Raw genomic sequence first — 18458 nt, forward strand, 5'->3', positions numbered from 1 at the left:
TGCCCTACCAGGTCTCCCACACCCACCTCCCCACCAATTTGGATAGCTTGTTGTTCCCTTAAATTATTATTATTTTGTCATATATTACACTGTCCAACGTCTCCCCCCCTTCTCTGCTGTTGATGACATTTTTCTTTCTTCATGTATGATGTTATTGATGTCATCGTACAGCTTTTCTGGCTTTCAGTCATTAGTGTTCAAGGCATCAAATCTATTCCAGAGATGTTCCTGAAAAGTTGTCTTTTGGCTCTCATGGGCTTGTTTGTATTTTCTTCTATTTCAACCTGAGCTTACACATGAGTAATGGATAGGCTGTTCCACAGATAGCCCTTGGTCTCAGTTTGGTTTCCAGCATTGAGCTTCTCCATTGTCTCTCCCACAAATCTCGTCAACTTGGTTCCTGAATCCCATCTGGCTAAGTCACCATTTATGCTGTTGAAAAGATCTCTGCAATGAAGTCAATGGCTTTCAAAAGTCTAGCATGCAACGTCCAGCTTCATTTTTGTCCCCAAGACCCTGCTGTCCAACTACTGCTCTTCCTCCGTTTCCAACTTTGCATTCCAATCACCAATAATTTTCAACGCATCTTGATTATATGTGTGATCAATTTTAGAGTGAACAAGTTGGTAGGAGTCTTCAATTTCATCACTAGCTTTAGTGGTTGGTACATCAACTTGAATAATCGTATTGACTGGATTTACTTGTAGGCATATAGATATTATCCTATCACAAAAAGCATTGTATTTTAAGATATATCTTAAAATGTCCTTTTTGATGTTGAATGAGATGCCATTCCTTTTGAATTTTCATTCCTGACATAGTGGACCATATGATTAGGTGATTCAAAATGGCCACTACCAGTCCATATCAGTTCACCAATGCCTAAGATATAAATCTTTCTGCATTCCATTTTTTAAATTACAAAAATTTATTAAAAGGTCATTTTATCGGGGGCTCTTACAGCTCTTTTAAGAATCCATGCATCAATTGTATCAAGCATATTTATATATGTTGCTTCATTATTTTCTTTCTTTCAATCTTAAGCATTTATTATTTATTTATTTAAGATAATTTTATTGGGGACTCATACAGCTCTTATCACAATACATCCATTCATACATTGTGTCAAGCACATTTGTACATTTGTTGCCATCATCATTCTCAAAACATTTTCTTTCTACTTGAACCCTAGGTATCAGCTCCTCATATTTTCCCATTTCATTTAGACAGCTTCCAATTTTCCTAGATTCATACTTCATACATTCTACATTCTGATTATTAATAGATGTTTGCAGCTATTTTTCCCCCTCTCATTTTGAGTCACGGCCCAACAACAAATGAAGGTCCACCCAATTTTACTTCATCCACAACATTATGGAAGATTCTACTTTGAGAAGACAGCTCGCCCTCGGTTGTATTTTAAGTGCCGTCTAACTGAGGGGTTCATCCGCCAGCACTTGACCTGACAATGTCTCATGGCTATTCAGTGCCCAATCCCTCAGAAGTGGACAGCTTATTCTTCCTTGTTGTCGGATCTAAGTCTGGAGGCTTTGCTAAAATCTGTTCACCTTGGATGACCCTGCAGGTATTTCAAATCCCAGTGATATAGATTCCAGCATCAGAGCAACACGCAAGCCACTACAGTACAGCAAACTGACAGACAGACAAGTGGTGGCCACAAGTTCTCTCATTAGGCGCCTGGAGCAACGCCACTCCAAAATCAAGCCTTGTGGTGGAAGGCCCTCAGTTATTCTTGCTCACCGTCCTGGGAAGCCCACTGCTCTGTATCATGCTCTGGTCCTTGGCCCTGATGCTGCTGCTACTCCTCCTCTTCTGCCACTTGTCTGGTGTCACAATTTGTGCCTAGATCAAGGAGGCTTGATGCATAAGGATATCAGGGTCCACAGGATGAACTTCAGTCCTGGGTCTTTATTCTTCAGAGTAATGAGATCCCTCTTCCTGCTTCTGAGGTGGCAAGTTTCATACCCAGCAGGATGGCACAAGTGAACAATGAGCACATTAGAGTTTTGAGTTTTTAGAATTACAATCAAGCCCTGTTAATCACTCACAACTGCAGCATACAATCATATAAGCAGCATCTTCCCTCAACTTCTCTACCTGGACCCATAAGGAAAAAGTAATTGGGTGGGAGTTACAAAGACTATAATTAGAAGAGTCATCTTAAGTAATTCACTGCACTGCCACCCAGAGGATCCTTGAAAGAAAGGCTTGTCAATCACCTTCCAAAAACCAGCTGTTGAAAACCCTATGGAGCACGAGTCAAAACTGACTTAAAGGAAACTGGTTCCATTTTTTGGCTTGATGTCAAAACAGAACTGTTAAGGCAGCGGTTCTCAATCTGGGTGTCGCGACCCCTTTGGGGATCTAACGACCCTTTCACAGGGGTCACCCGATTCATAACAGTAGCAAAATTAGTTATGAAGTAGCAACAAAAATAATGTTGGGGGGGGGTGGTCACCACAACATGAGGAACTGTATTAAAGGGTTGGGGCATTAGGAAGGTTGAGAACCACCGTGTTAGGGATACCAAGATCCGGCCCAGGCCAGCCCTGCTCATCTGACCAAAGTCCCGGTCTCTGAGTCCCCTGCAGATCCCTTCTCAAACTGGTCTGGCTCCTCAGCACTCTCCCCACATCCTCTTGCCTCAAAGCTCAGCCCCAAATACCTTTCTCTCCCTGTGTTCCAGGCCATAAGGATCCTTGGCGGAGTCATGGTTCTGCACTGGGCTGCTAATCCCAAGGTTGGCAGTTTGAAAACACCAGTGGCTCTATGGGAGAAAGATGAGGCTTTCCACTTGGGTAAAGAGCTGCAGTCTAGGAAGCTCATAGGGGTAGTTGTACCCTGTCCTATTGATGAGACACTGTGGGTATTTTGTTTCTGGGCTATGCTCGAGCCATCTGGCCTTCAGCTCGGCTGTGTTTCAGAGATGTGTGTATATTGCCAGGCGGTAGCAAGAGCTTTGAGGGACATAAAAAAGTTAGGAGATGCTGGTGGGAGGCCAGAGGGGGCTGCAACTTTGGGCAAAGTGCTCAGGAGGCCCTCTCCCACATCGAGACATTAGAGCAGACCCCTAAAGCAAGAAGGAACTCGCCCAGGAGCAATCTAGGAAAACGCAGTCACAGGGTGTATCTTATGCTTCCTTCCGCAGCTGGGCAGCGGAGGCCATGAAAGAGAAAGCACGCGAGAAGGCATGAAGCAAGAAAAAAAGAGGAAGAAGTCATTATAAAGGTGACCAGACGTCCCGATTTTTAACAATTTGTTCTGTGTACTGCGGCGTTTTTAAAAAGTTTGGAAAGAATGCATGACAAGCTAGGGAACGGCAGGAGAACGGTTGCCATGTGGCTATTTCGCCAGGATATGAGTTTTATATTATTTTTGTTAATTTTATCATGTTAAACTTTAATAATAACAAATAATTGTTGAGAACTGATTATTAAGAACTGCTTATCAAAGTTCGCATTGTTGATCAGTTGTTAGAATTAGACCACCATTGTTTGGACTTAATGAACAACGGCATTTTTTGGCATTGGCAACGACGAAAACATTTTGTAACTGTCTCTCAGACGATACACATCGTACTGTGTGCTAGTGCTCGTTAAACAAGTGATGTCAACAAATCAGCTCTTCAGATAATTTAGGTAAGTAATTTCATAAATACATAAATTTTTTTGAATTTAGCAGACAGTACTGGAATGATGTGCAAAATCATTTGATCATATTACTCAAAAATTCCCATATAGTAATATTTCCGAAAATGATCTTTTTAATGAGGTATCATTATTAAAAAAATATATTGATAAGGAAAAGGTTAAATCTTGGGCACCAGCAAAAATCACAATAGAGAACAAATGGTTAGAAATATTTCATCATTTTGAAACAAACCATGTTCCATACAATAATGCACTAAAAATTGTGGAATACGCGCTGTCCTTACCAGGAACTAATGCTGCGACTGAACGCGTTTTTTCTAGGGTAAATAAAGAGTGGACATCAGAAAATTCACAATTAAGTGTTGAGATTTTGAACGCCATTTTATGTGTGAAATATAATTTAACAAATTCTTGTGAAAATTTTCATGGCCTTTTAAACAATGACACAGCAATCTACTAAAAAAAAACTCACTCAAATGAGAAATATGCCAAAGAATAAAATAATACTATACATAATTAATGTATCATATTTGTACATTGTACTTATGTTGAAATGTAAAAAAATATATTACAATACTATTTTTGAGTTCTATGAAAATTTTTGTTGCTCCATGTAGACCAAATTTTTAATCAAGAAACCCTACCCCGCCCACCCCGCCCCCCCTTCCGCCCCCCGTCAATGGTGTCCCGCTTTACCAATGTTAAAATCTGGTCACCTTACATTAGCTGCGTCAGACGTTTACCTTTGGACACCACCCAGGACCCAGACCTGAGCGGGCTTGGAACTAACCGACTACCTGAGGCGCCAGATGTCAACCTCAGCTCTTTCGGCATCACAGTGGAGCAAAGAACCGGTTCTCCCAGGGCGTGGGTATGGCCACGCCCCCACGCACTCCCCTTCCCCCGTCTCGCGACGACAAACGCGGGGAAAGCCCGCCCCTGCGTCTGATTTCCTTGGGCCCCGCCCCTAATCGTCTCCGTCCAATAGGAGTGGCCCCACCTCCCACGGCTCCGATTCCGCCCTCCCTCGACCCAGAATTAATTCAGAGGCTGAGCGTCAGCGATTGGCTTACAATCGGGAGGCTTTAAAAAAATCTAGTTTGTAATTGGCTGTGGCGCCCGCCGACTTCCCGCACTGCCAGACGACCCGGAAGTGGTTCGCGCTGTGGCTGGCCGCGTGGGTTCGCCTCCCGGGGACTCCGCGCGAGTGTTGCTGCGGCCGTCGTAATGACCAAAATCAAGTCCGACCCGGACGGGCCAGAGGCGTCGGCGGAGGCGTGCGCCGGCGGGGAGCGCACTTACTACGAGCTGCTGGTCAACCTGAACCCCATCGCGCAGCCCCTGGCCTCCCGCCGCCTCACGCGGAAGCTCTACAAGTGTATCAAGAAAGGTGCGGCGGGAGAGCGGGCGGGCGGCCGCGGCCCGGGGTGGGGGCGGCGCGAGGCCTCCGACTGACTCCAGTGCCTTTGCAGCCGTGAAACAGAAGCAGATTCGGCGTGGTGTGAAAGAGGTTCAGAAGTTTCTCAACAAAGGTGAAAAAGGGTAAGCTAGATACGCCCCCGCGCCCCACCCTGGTTTTCGCAGTTCTGAACGGGAAACTGGGTCGTTCGGTATCTTCAGGCCCTTTCCGACCCATAGCCACCGATGCACAACAGGAAGCCCTGCCTGCATGGCCCCGCACCATCCTCACAATGGTTCTTTGTCGGAGCCCCTCGTTACAGCCACTGGCTGTGTTGATCCAGCTCAAGGGCTCCCTCTTTTGCGGTGCGACTCCACTTTACCAAGCTTCGCGCCCTCCTCCAGGGACTGGTCTCTCCTGACATGCCCATCTTTGACTCTAAGGAGCACTCTGTACAGGCGTCATACAAGACAGCTTTGTCCTCTTGGCAATCCATATTTTCCATATTCTTTGTCAGCACCGTAATTCAAACACATCAATTATTTTTCGGTCTTCCTTATTCAGTGTCCAACTTTCACATACATATGAGGGCATTGAAAATACTATGACTTGGGTCAGGTTTCTTTGTCCTCAAAGAAACCTCCCTTGCTTTTTTAATACTCTAAAGAGGTCTCGTGCAGACTTCACCAATGTAAAACTCTTCTGATCTCATGATCACTACTGTTTCCATGAGCATTGATTGTGGATCTAAGCAAGATGAAATCCTTCACAACTTCAATCCTTTCTTCATTTATCATTGGTCCAGTTGTGAGGATTTTAGTCTTTACATTGAGCCAATCCATACTGAAGGCTGCAGCTTAGTAGGTGCTTGGTAATAGGTGAACTGAGTCCCTTCGAATTAGAGATAACAAAGCGGTCGGTAAAAGCCACATGACATGGATACCCTTATGTCACTTACATGCACTCAGGCGGACACTGTGAGCAAAGTGAACTCAAAAGGACGCTAACCATGTCATTTAATTCAACTAAGGTAGCTCTCCCCCATCCCCATTCATTCCGCTCCTGCTTATTGTGGGCGTTATCAAGTACCCTGCTGTATGGATGCAATGATATTTTTTGAGAGCGTAATTATAGATTGTGGGAACTAAAGAAAAAGCTCAAGAATGACTTCAATCCCTTTAATACCTAGCAATTATCAGAATCTGAAGTTTTCGGATTTTTATCCCCAATATCTCCCACACAGGCCAAACTAGTGCTTCTTGACAATAAGGCCCCTAACTGCTTTGTCCCAAAGTCAGCCGCACTGTTGGTGCTCAAGGAGTAAGGCTGAGGGATTTAACGCACAATTTAACCTAGGACAGGGGGTGCTGGGGACACATGCATCAGGGAGCTTGATTCTAGCTGAGATCTGAAGATGCAAGGACCGAGTCATGGAGTAAGAAAGGGAAGGTAGGAGGTTCTAGCCAGGAGAGGAGCCTTCACAAAGGCCCCAGGGCAGGAGAAAGTGTTGGCAGCCAGAGACCCTACTGTCTTATGGCCCTGTGAGCCATGGTAAGGATCTTTGGGGACCACTGAAGAATTAATGCAATGGAGTGACCTAGTTATGCCTCAGCATTTTTTAATGGAAGGAAAGCAGGATTAGTGGGGCAAGGGTAGACGTGGGGAAGCCAATTCGATTGCTGCTGGAGCTGGAAAGTGAACATGGGTGGAGGTGAGGAGATTTAGGTTCAAGAGTAAGGTATTGCAGACGGAGGGGTTTTGTTGTGCCCAGCCAAATGGGCAGAGCAAACCAGTCTGTAAGAGAGGGCTGGGTTTGTAGGAAATCATGTTTGGTTTTAGGGTTTTTAAGGCAGCGTGCTCACAAGGGTGAGCACAAGGTGAGAGACACTCCCTGGCCCCCAACGTCCCTCAGCCTGTCACACACACAGCCAGAGAGGCATGAAGCCTGAAAAGAGGGCCAGCTAGAGACCAGATTTGGGAGTTGTCAGCACACAGGCAGCGTTTGATGTCGCAGATGCGTCAGCCTGAGAGACAGAGTGAAGGGCAGCCAAGGGTCTAGCTGGGGAACGGCAGCACCTAGGGGAAGAGGAGGCTGCAGAAGCAGTGATCTGAACCCAAGCTGCTCCCCTTGTTTCCAGACGCCCATCCCAGGAGATGGCGGTAGGGAGCAACAGATAGGACTTGCCAGCTATGAGCCTGAAGACCCCATCATCATCTCCGTGTGAGGCAAAACCCATTTCTACCTTTGGCATCCGAGGCCCTTGGCTGGGTGTGGCCTCAAGCCTGCCTTCCCATCCCTGTCGGTTCCCAAACTACCCCAGGTGGCCAGGACCCGTTCTGGGGCACCCTTGTGCTACTTGCAGTCTTGAAAGGCTCTCCTCTCCATGGCCCCTCCTCCCTTGGTTTCCTGACCACAGTTCTCTCTCAGCCTTCAATTCGGTTCTCCCTTTCCATCTCCAAGGAAAGCTTACAGCTTGGGGCTCCTCCACACCTCATCTGTCCAGGCACTTGGGTCAGATGGGGCTTTTGAAAGTGTTTTAAGAAACTATATGGGCCATCTCCTCCATAGAATGCGTTGGCCCAAGTATACAATTCTCCACCCCCCCTCCCCCCCCTGCCGTCAGAAGTCTGCATTCCCACATTCATCATGGGGCTCCTTACAGACAGGGTCATCTTATTGGTCCCTGTACCCCCAAGACCCGGCCCAGAGGCAGCATTTACTGACTAAAAGGGAAGGGAAGGACAAGCACGAAGTGAAGGATTTATTTCATTTCAGGATCATGGTTTTGGCAGGAGACACACTGCCCGTTGAGGTGTACTGCCACCTCCCTGTTATGTGTGAGGACCGGAACTTGCCCTATGTCTACATCCCCTCTAAAACGGTAAGGAGCCCGAGAGCCCGCTGACCTCGGTCAGCACTGAGGACAGGCTGCAGGGCAGACAGACAGGGCTGGGTCCATTCACAGTGCTACCACTTCCTCCTTGGGGGTGCAGTTACCGCTGCACATCTGCTTCTTTTCCTGTCAGTGGGAGCACTTCTCTGTGCGCTGAGAATGGAAATGGGAGGTGTGTGAATGTGCTTTTTCATAATGGAAATGCCTGGTAGGCTAAGGTTAGATGGGTGTTTAGGGTAGCTACAGGGGGTAGCAGGTAACCAGAGAGCAGAGGCCCTGCATAAGGGGGCTGTGTGGCCAAACTCTAGCCCCATCACCAGCCATGTGGGGCTATAGGTCATGTTGGTAGGTTGTGGCTTGAAAGTGAGCTAAGGTTAAATGACGGCAAACATTTAGAAATGTTTTGCACGTAACATTTTAACAGATGACCAGGTTGGGCCCCACTCCAGCAGCATCCTTCAGCACGTTGTGACTCTTGGTGTATCAGTTGTGGAGCCTTATTGCCCTAAACACCCCCCCCCCCTTTCTCCGTAGGACCTGGGAGCAGCAGCCGGCTCCAAGCGCCCGACCTGTGTCATAATGGTCAAGCCCCACGAGGACTATCAGCAGGCCTATGATGAGTGCCTTGAAGAAGTCCAGGCCCTGCCCCAGCCGCTGTGAAGGACGCTGGCAGCTACTTGGCGCCTGTTCTGGAAGCAGGGAGCCAACTGGCTACCCACACGCTCAGCATCTCTTCGGTTGCCTGAGGCATGCACTCTTCCCAGGCTGCTATTTCATGAGGATGGAGCCAGCGGCTTCTCAATCAGCACTGTCTCCTGGTGTGCTCACAGGAAGACAGTTCCAAGACTCTGGTGTGGGGGAAGTAAATGCTCAGACTGAAATGACATGTGAGTCTGTGGGTGGTGGTGCTGTGTTTTTTTTAAGCAGCAGCTGCTGGTGGGGCCATGGAGTCGGTGGGCAGGAAAGAGTAGAAGCAGCCATTCTGAAGAGGAATTCCACAGGACACCAAGAGGGCTTCATTCTCAGCCATCCAGAGCTGGGTGCTTGGGCTCGGGCTGAGAAAGGACTCTGAGCTGCCCACCCAGAGCTTGTAACTCCCACCTTCCATGTAGGGAGCTGACAGCTGCAAGGCGAGGAAGCACAGAGCCCACTTCACAGAAAGCTACAGTCCCCATGGGGCAGGGCACCCTCATTCCTCCTCTTCCCCCAGGAGCCTTAAATGCCACTGTAAAATGAAAGGAAGCAATTTACCTGCCCACGCAGTACATTTTAAATAGGCTATGAAGTTCAATACAAAACCCCAAGCTTTCTCTCCACTCAATATAATGGCCCCTGGTAATCTGATCCCTCAGGCATTTTAAACTTAAGGTGTCCTTTTAATGTCCAAGTCCCTATGTTGGACTTAGTACACACAGTGACCGAGGTTCAAACACCTTGGAGTACACTGGGAAGACTGCTTTAAGTTCTCTGCAGGCTGCAAACCCTGCTGTGCAAGTCACAGCATCTTCCCAAGTCCTCACACTGACTGGCGTTGCGGGGTAAGGAAATCTGTGCACATAAAAACATCTTGCTTTAAGGCTAGCGGCTCCTGGCGAGGTTCGTTCTGCGGGGCACAGGCCAACCGTGCTCCCACCACAGCCTTGGCTGGACCGGGAGCTTGTGGACCGACCATGTCTCACTTGTCACATGAAGCTGAGGGCAGGTGGGGAGAGCGGTAAGGAGAAGGGCTGGGAACATTTACTGGAAGGTAGAAAACACTGACACTCGGCTCTCACTCGGACTATTTACAGTGGGAAGTAGATACATACAGTTTGTTGTACAGTGGGAGGGAGATGGCCACAGTTGGGACCTGTGGGCTGCCGGCCATTGTACATGGTGCGGCAGTAAGAGCCCTGGCTGAAGGCAGGGATGGGCAGATGTCTGTTGAAGGCCAAGTCCTTAGCTACTCAGTTGCTGCTAAGCCAACAGCAGCTATAAGGGACTTGAGAACAGGCTGGTGCTGTCCATCCCTGCCAGCAGAGGAGCCAGCTGCCCAATACTGGTGGTTCCCTTCCTCGGGTCCTGGAGGGATCCCCATTAGCTGGCTGCTCTGCAATGATCAGAAGCCTGTGGGCCAACCACCTGACAAGGCTCAGACATTGAAGGCCCTTCAACCAAGTTCCTTGCAGGCAGGAATCAGAAGATGATGCGTTTCCCATCTGCTGGGTTCTGCTCCATCGGACAGTAGGGACACTTGAGCCTGCCAAGGAGAAGGGCCAAGGAGACCTTAGGGGCCAGCCAGCAGGACGGCCATCCAGGTGCTGCAAACCCCGGGACACTTACTTCCCTCCATTAATGAGCTTGTTGAGTGCATCTCGGGAGATCACGTGGCCACAGATGAGCTTAATGGGAGGGTTGGAGTCTGAAGTCTGCTGGCGGAGGATAGGGCAAGCGAACACCGAGTGATACCAGCACTTCATGCCGAGTTCAATCTCGATCTGGGGGGCCAACCAGAGGGGTGAGCTCCACTCCTGTCCAGGCTGCCTTCCCAGGTCCCTTCCCCTCACCACCCACCCCGTACCGTGGCTCACCGGCAACTCATCCTTGTGACTCCAGACCCCAGTGCACTGGCGCTGCTCAATCACGGCTTTGATGTTCATCAGCACGGGCAGGGCCACACAGCCAGAGGCAAAGCTGCGGGACAAAGAGCCCTCAGGAACCCAGCACAGCCTCGGGACATGCCTGAGACCAAACTGGCCTTTGACAGTCTCTTCTATTGCTTCTAAGTGCACAACATAGAAGTATCCAACTCTAGATAATTCTAGGACATCCCCAAATGTGAGAGCCTACACTTCAGTCATTCACTGCCATTGAGTCAATTCCAACTCCCAGTAACCCTGGAGGACAGAATGGAGCTGCTCCTGTGGGTTTCTGGGGCCGCGAACCTTTATAGAAACATCTTTCTCCTGCAGACAGCTGGCGGGGTGGAAGTACTGATCTTCAGGTTAGCAGCCCAATGCTTAACCTGTGATGCCACCGGGGCTCCTTGAGGGCCTACAAAGAACATTCAGGGCCATATGGCCGCTCACCCAAGACGTTCAAAAATTCTCATAGGATAGCTCTAGCCTGCCTGCAGTCACCCGACCCTCTCGCAATAGTATCTCCCGGAATGGGGGAGGGGGTGCAATGGAAGCGATGCCTGCAGGCATGGAAACTCCCATCTGAGTGCCTCAGGGGAGGCTCACCAGAGGTTGCACAGGAGAGCCCAGTGTGTGCCAGTAAAATGCCCCCACCCCAAACCAAACAGGCCATGGGGCCAATTCCAACTCACAGCAACACTACTGAGAGCAGAAACCGCTCCCCAGAGCTTGCAGGGTTGTAAATCTTTACAGGAACAGTCTGCCCCATGTTTCTCTCTTGAAGGGGATAATGGGTTTGAACCATCGGCCTTGTGGTTAGCAGCTCAATGCTTAGCTCACTGCACCACCAGGGCTCCTTGCCCTGTGAAGCCTTAGGCAGTTCTGTCTTGCATCTCGCTTCCTCATCAGTAAAATCAGGTGACTAGTGCCGGACTCCTCCCAGGCTGACTGAAGCTGAGAGGGGCCTTTGTGGAAAAGCTTCCAAGTCTTCCCTGAGGGAGCGTGCGAGAAGCGGGCCACTGGGGAGGGTCTGGCAGGAGCCCAGGTGAGGGGTGGGAGGCAGGGGCACACTGCAGGAGACCCTACAAAAAGCACCAGCCTGTGAGTGACCTCAGGCTACAGCTTGGCTGTGAAAGCGGAGGGCACTTCAATGTTGAAGGAGGACTAGGAGCCAAAGTGGGCCTGTGGATGCACGGAGCCCCACAAAATCCCCTTTCCCTTCCCTGTGCTGCCCCCACAGGGCTGAGCCTTACCTGACGCTGAGGGGGGACTCCACAGAAAGCCCCAGCAGGGAACAGGCATCCCGGGTGAAGGTCTCGCAGATCTCAGCCCAGTGACTGCTGTCCAGCAGGTGGCAGTAGGGTGACTTTTCCAAGCCCAGCCGCAGGTACACCAGGCTGCCCATCATCACCTGGATCTCTACAAGGCAACCGGGGGTGGGGGGCCAGCTCAGGGTGGGCCCCGGCCGGAGGTGGCAAGGCTAGGTCATAGGGCCCTCAGGTATGACTAGTTTTCAAAAGGATCCAGACCAGGTAGCATCCAAGGGCTCCCTTGCTTCTAGACAAGGAGGCCGAGTGGGAGTCACAAGTGGTCTGCTCAAGCAGGATTAAAAAAAATAGGTCCAAGTTCACTGATGCTGACTCATAGTGACCCTACAGAACAGGGTAGAAGTGCCCCTGTGAGTGTCCAATATTGTAACTACAGCACTAGAAAGCCCCGGAGCTGCTGGTGGTTTTGAACTGCTGACTTTGCAGATCACAGCTCAATGCATAAGCACTAGGAATTAACCATTCGAATCCCACTGGGAGGTGGGCTCCCTCACCCATCTTCTGTCCTTCTGGGGGCCCAGGAACAAATACCAGTCGTTTTAGCATTTTTCTTTCAATGCTAATCTCCCATTTTAGCAGAGCAGGACCCCTACCCCCAGCCAGGGGTCAGAACCCTCAGGAGGCAGCTGTAGCTAGCTAAAGAATTTAAGAACACTCATTTGGCTTTCAAACTTACTCTTAAAAATACCAAACGTGAGAGGAGCAAACCTGGCGTTGCAGGTGTGAGACTCAGACTTTCCCAGGTTTGGGACTCCTGGTGTCACAGAGCAGGGCAGGCAGGGTGCCGCGGAGAGTGGGGGCTTGAGCTCAGTCCCAGGAAATGGCAGGGAGAAAGGCAAGCACTGAAGCTGAGTGGCACAAAGGCCCAGCCCGTGGTGGACATGGGGAGACCTCAGGGGGGTGTGCGAGGCAGTGCACTGGAGATGAGAGTAGCCGGGTAGGCTGAAGAAGGTTGGAGGCCAGCGAATAAGGCACTTGAGCTCACCTGCCACACCAAGGTGCTCTCCAGGTGGGGCCGGCGTCTCAGTCACTATAGCCCCACATTGAGGCTGGCAACCTGATAAACCTGCCAGAGCAGAGCTGCAAACTCCAACCTCTGCATCCACACCTGTCCGTCATAGCACCTACCACGCTGGTGCAGCCGAGCAAAGGGCTGGAAGTGCCGGGCGTAGCTGAGGGCCTCCAGCTGCTTCTCAGGGCCGCCTGCCAGGAGGCGGATGAAGTGCAGCCGGTGCAGCTTGAACTCCAGTGAGCTGTTGAGTTCCAGTAGGCGCTGCCTGTGGGAGACGGCCCATCTGGGAAGAAAGGAGCCAGTTTAGAGCTGGTGGCAGGGCCAGGACTGGAGAGGTGGGATCCCAAAGCCTATGTATGTGAGGCGCCTGGAAGCATGACGGGTTAGAGCTGGGGGAAATGAAGGCCATGACGAGCCTGTCCCCTGGGAGCTGGGGCAGCAGGAAAGGCTGGAGGTGTGAGCCTCTGGGTAGAGTCGCCAATGACCCACCCAAGGGCGGCCTCCTTACTCCAAGGCAGGGCCCAGGTCCTGTTCGTGCAGAGCTTCCAGGATGCGATTCAACTCCAGGAAAGGCTGTTTGAAGTCCAAGTCCACACTCAGCGTTGACTCCTATGGACAAGAAAGACCCCGCCACTGGAGGGCAGTGTTTCTAGAACGCTCTGCTTTACAAGCCAAAGTCCACAGAGGACCCATGCCCATTTTTGTTCTGGGGAGAAGATGCTGCCTTTTGTGATTCCCCCAGGGGGCCCCCAAAGCCCAGCCCTGACTCACGAGTAGAAAGTTATGTCCCTCCAGCCCTCCCATCACACTGGGGGGAAGCCTCGGTGATGGCCTGCCCCTTTCCTGTGTCCTCGCTTTCCTAAGAAGGACAGTGGACAGAGGTTTCACTGTCAGGTCTGGCTAGCGGCCAACTCTAAACAGAATTAGTACCTTCATTTTATTGTCATCTATATGTAGATTTTACTTAGTGCTACCTTCTATTTGTGGCAGAGAGACTGGTTTCCTTTCTCAAATAAACATACTTTGATTCACGGGGTGACGCTGAGACTGAGGGAAGCCTTGAAATGACGGCCAGACAGCCATTAAGCCCAGACCCGAACTATCCCAGGACACAACGTTGTCTTGAACTGAAGCAAGTTCACTCGTTCGAGCCTGTTGCCTCGAGCACTCTGCTCTTTCAAAGAGGGATCTACTGGAGCCCAGATCAGTGGTCCTCAACCTTCCTAACACCGCGACCCTTACATACAGTTGTGGTGACCCCCAACCATAACAATATTTTCGTTGCTACTTCATAACAGTAATTTTGATACTGTTATGAATTGGGCGACCCCTGTGACGGGGTCCTTTGACCCCTAAAGGGGTAGCAACCCACAGGTTGAGAACCACTGGCCTAGAAGGACAGCTGGAACTGTGAAGCTGCAGACCAGACCTTTGAGAAGTTGTCCAAGTGACGCTGGTGGCACGAATAGGGGCAGCACTAAGGAGCATGGGACCCAGCGTGAAGTATGGAACCAGTGTCAATGATTTGTACTTGTAAAAACTGCTGAATGTGTGCTTTCTTGTATAGATTTCCACCAAAGAACAACAGGGACTCAGTTGGTGGCACTGGTGTTAGGGACAGCAACAGACTTCTCATCTTCCACTCAGAAGACCAGGGCTCGGTTCCCAGCCAGTGCACCTAGTGCCCACCCACGCCGATCTGTCTGTGGAGGTTTGCGTGCTGCTATGATGCTGACCAGGATTCAGCAGAGCTTACAGACTAAGAAAGACCTGGTGCTTTACTTGCAAATGAAAACCAGCCAACGAAAGCCCCGTGGGCCAATCCGACTGTGCACGGGGTCACCTAGAGGAGGGGCCAGGTTGATGGCAGCAGCAGCAGCAGCGACCGACAGGTTACCTGGCACAGCTCCTCGGCGACGCTGAGCATGCCCTGCTGGTACAGGTGCTCCACGATGGCCATCTGCAGGATCTGCTGCTGCTTCTCCCGAGAGTCCCACACCGCGTCGGAAACCACGCCGCAGATCTCGGAGTCGAAGTTCTGCCGGAAGAGAGCGGGCCCTGAGCTTGGACGTGCACGCACACCTGCCTGCCTGCCTGCCAAACCCCATGGCCTCGCTCACTCCTGGACAGCCCCGCAGACTTCCCCGGGCCCCGCAGGCTCACCCTGTCTATGGCTTTGCCCACACGGGACACGCTGCTGTGAATGTCCTTGTGGTCCGAAGCCAGTTTCTGGACGGTGTCTTTGATCTTCCGGCAGCACTGGGACATCACCAAGGAGAGAGTGGCCGAGAGAGGAGTCCCCTGGAGGGCTGCAGAGAAACTCTGGCTCTGAGTCAGACGCAGGAGTCTGATCCGAACGGCCCAGGACAGAAATAGCTGGGGCAGATTCTACTCCAGGTCCTGTTACTTTTTAACAACATGATGTAGGATAACCCAGTCCCTCTGAAAGATAGTAGGTAATGGGACTGGCCTTGTCGATTGTCGTGATGGTTTGGGGGTCTGGTGGCACAAAGGGTCAGACTTAAGGTGGGTGGTTCAAGGTGGGAGACAGGATTCACAAGGCCATAAGGTGGGAGACAGGATTCACAAGGCCATGAGCACCAATAATCACACGGGGCAGCTCTACTCTGTAATGCACATATCATATCATATATAGTTCAGTCACACTAAGAAGAGTTGTGCAATCACCGGCACAATCCAGTCCAGAACCGTCTCTTCTTCTACTCATGGTTAGCTCCCCATCTTCCCCCAACCTCCCCTGCCAAGCCCTAGCTACTTATTAATCCAGTTACTATCACTACAGATTTACCTATCCTAGATTTCATATTCAAAAAATCATACAAAATACAAATAGTAAGTCAACAACAAAAAACAACAATGACAAAACAAAAACAGAAAAGGCTCATTCAAAAGGAAAGCAGAAAGTATTATAAAATAAAACAACTTTAAAATGGGTCAAAAGGGAGAACAAAGGATAAAGTATTACATTTTAACCTAACTATATCTGCCGTAATCAATTTTGCAATGCTCTCTATCTGATATTAAAGCTATCCCATTCCTGGACTATCTGGTCAGAGGGGATTCACCAGAGACTTAATCCATGTGGGAACCCAGCAAATGGATGTGGGGCATCCAGTGTCATCCACAGCCTTCTGCAAACTGGGTGCTCATAATTTAAGCTCTGATACTGTTCCCTCTTTCGGATTTGGGTTTCACTATTTACAGTCCTTGGAACACACTGGCTGGTGTGGTTCCTCCATGTGGACTTAGCTGATGCCTGGTTTGGGTTTATGTTGGCCTTTAGTTTTTAGGTTTCTGGGTGCATTAAGGGCAGTGGTGGTTCACCAGTAGGATTCCTGCCTTCTGTGTACCACATGAACAACCACTACTGTCAGTGGAGGTTTGCAGGTGGCCACAATGCTGCACTTGACCTTCCACACTAAGAGAGATGAGAAAGAAAGGCCTGGCAATCTATCATCCTATGGACCACAATAGTTCAATCCTCTTGTTCATGGAGTTGCCAAGAGGTGGGGGTAGACTCAAAAGCAGCTGTGGTAGTTATATAATCTGCTGTCAATTGGAGAGGATTAAGATGAGTGGGGTGGAATTTAGCCTGTCAATCAGGTCTCACCTTGATGACCTCGTTTAGAGGCACTAAGGAGATAAATAGCTCACTGGAGACAGAATGCAGGCTCACTCCCTGGGAGACATCGCAGCTGACAAGACACATGGAACTATGCTAGTGCTCTGAGCTGGAGAAGCCACGTGGAGACCCCTGCCAGTGCTACGATGCTTCTTCCACTGCCACTGGATCCACAATACTTCCCACCCACTGGCCTGTGATCCTCCTGCACTCACAGCATCATCACATGTGTTTCATGAGCCTGAAGAGGCATTTATAGATTGGCATCAGACATATGGGCTAATGTCAGACTTATGGACTTGATCTGGACTGGGCTGAGATGTTTTCGCAATATTCATTTGCTCTTGCATATAAAGCTCTTTCTTATGCAAAAATGAGTCTCCCTCGATTTGTTTCTCTAGTCTACCCGGAGTAACACAGCAGCTAACTTTAACCTGGGTTAAGTACTCCAGGTATTTTAACTCCCTTAAGCCTCACCACCACACCAGCCAGTAGATGCTCTTAATCTCCCAGTTCCATAGCGGAGGAGATGGAGGAGCTGTGATTCTCAACTTGCCCAGGACACACAGCAGTGACAGGTCTGAAGCCTGTGCTCACCACCACGCTGGCCTGGTCCACGCCATCCTGAGTGAAGAAGCGCAGCACTTTCCCCACATCACTGCCTCTTGCTGACCAGAGACCTAAGACAGGCTGCGGTCTACAAGGAAAGGTTGGGGACATTTCTGGCTCAGGATACCAAGCCTGCAGTGGCTTGTACCCCCAAGGTTAGGCTGGAGCATGTGGAGCCTGGAAGAGAGGAGGGTGACAGGGCCCCTTCCCTTCTTCCAGTCTGACACCTTTATCTTTCAGAGGCAGGGAAGGGCACGTGGCTCAGGAGGGCCAATGAGTGTCTCAGCTCTGGGCCTGAAGCCCTGGACAAGAAATGTTCTTTCTGCCAGGCTGCTGGGGAATTGGGGTCACCTTGAGAAGCCGTACCTCACAGAGCCTCGTAGAGGAGGAGTGCAGAGCAAAGGGCCAGGGCACCAGGGCAGCACCTGGATGCAGATGGGCCTGGGTGCTCGGTTAGCGGGTCCGTGAACTATGTGCATTTTGTTCAAGTCGTTCTGAGCCGGGTTTCTGTCACTGGTAACTGAATGGCTTCGGACAAATACAAGCAGGAGGCCACCATCCACAGACAGGGCAGAAATCCAAGCATCTTCTCCTGATGACACCCCAGCTTCCACTCATTACTCCTCACCTCCTGGCCACAGAGGGGTGCACTGGGCACATGCCAGTCACCATCTCTCAGGAAAGCAAAACATTTTAAGCTAGCAGTTCCCAAATCCCTGCCTCAGGAGGACCCTACTGACTGCCACTAGTCCAGCGATGCCACATCTGAGAAGGGAGAGGGAGCTTCCCTGTAAACACGCTGCAGCCCAAACCTGGTGTCATCTACCACCCAAGAGCACAGGCAGCTTCCTTCCTCCGGCAGCTCACAGATGCCGTCAACACCAAGGGAGCCGGGGCATCGGCGTCAGACCAGCCCCGCACAGTAGAAAACCGTTAGCCAGCGTGAACTAGCAGAACAGTGTGCCCATGGAGAACATGGTGCGAGACTGGACGGACAGACGGCTGAGGGAAATGCCTTCCCGGTGCAGGGCAGTGGGCGCTTTCTGCTGCCCTTTGGCTTTTACAGAAGAGGTGATCTTACAGGGTCAACGGACAACAGCCCTTCAAGGAAGTGGACTGGAAGCTCGGGGGCAGCGAGGTAGGTTGACGAGGGAGAAGCACACGGGAAAGGAGAGTGAGACCTGGCTGGGAACTGGAAGGATACCATCAGCACGGGTGAACTGTACATGTAGGAACTGCAGAACTGGAAGGATACCATCAGCACGGGTGAACTGTACGTGTAGG

At 50.4% G+C, this 18458-nt stretch overlaps 2 protein-coding genes across 4 annotated transcripts in view; one reads left to right on the forward strand and one right to left on the reverse strand.

Annotated features, from left to right (window-relative positions):
- Positions 1–4843: 4843 nt before the first annotated feature.
- On the forward strand, positions 4844–8855 carry NHP2 (NHP2 ribonucleoprotein). The gene is made up of 4 exons (XM_004696828.2): positions 4844–5061; positions 5144–5213; positions 7847–7952; positions 8499–8855. The coding sequence occupies exons 1-4, from the start codon at positions 4899–4901 to the stop codon at positions 8622–8624; spliced, it is 465 nt and encodes a 154-aa protein (XP_004696885.1). The 5' UTR covers positions 4844–4898; the 3' UTR covers positions 8625–8855.
- RMND5B (required for meiotic nuclear division 5 homolog B) overlaps positions 7818–18458 on the reverse strand; it is an 18496-nt gene continuing 7855 nt past the window's right edge. For all 3 annotated transcript variants that reach the window (XM_045284468.1, XM_045284467.1, XM_004696827.4), the window contains 8 exons: positions 15086–15231; positions 14820–14960; positions 13431–13531; positions 13039–13205; positions 11836–12001; positions 10535–10637; positions 10287–10441; positions 7818–10203 (listed from right to left, as the gene is read on the reverse strand). In XM_045284468.1, the coding sequence (XP_045140403.1) occupies positions 10140–10203; positions 10287–10441; positions 10535–10637; positions 11836–12001; positions 13039–13205; positions 13431–13531; positions 14820–14960; positions 15086–15231 (1043 nt within the window). In that variant the 3' untranslated portion in view covers positions 7818–10139. The remainder of the gene's footprint in view (positions 10204–10286; positions 10442–10534; positions 10638–11835; positions 12002–13038; positions 13206–13430; positions 13532–14819; positions 14961–15085; positions 15232–18458) is intronic.

Source organism: Echinops telfairi, unplaced genomic scaffold (genome assembly GCF_000313985.2).
Source record: "Echinops telfairi isolate 266 unplaced genomic scaffold, ASM31398v2 ScPeMD7_7469;HRSCAF=8507_0, whole genome shotgun sequence".
Classification (NCBI taxonomy): domain Eukaryota; kingdom Metazoa; phylum Chordata; class Mammalia; order Afrosoricida; family Tenrecidae; genus Echinops; species Echinops telfairi.

Excerpts from the sequence above, each read along its gene's own strand:
- NHP2 (XM_004696828.2), top strand. The coding sequence starts at position 4,899 with ATGACCAAAATCAAGTCCGACCCGGACGGGCCAGAGGCGTCGGCGGAG. Across the intron at positions 5,214-7,846 it reads CTCAACAAAGGTGAAAAAGG|GATCATGGTTTTGGCAGGAG; the intron begins GTAAGCTAGATA and ends ATTTCATTTCAG. Across the intron at positions 7,953-8,498 it reads TCTACATCCCCTCTAAAACG|GACCTGGGAGCAGCAGCCGG; the intron begins GTAAGGAGCCCG and ends CTTTCTCCGTAG.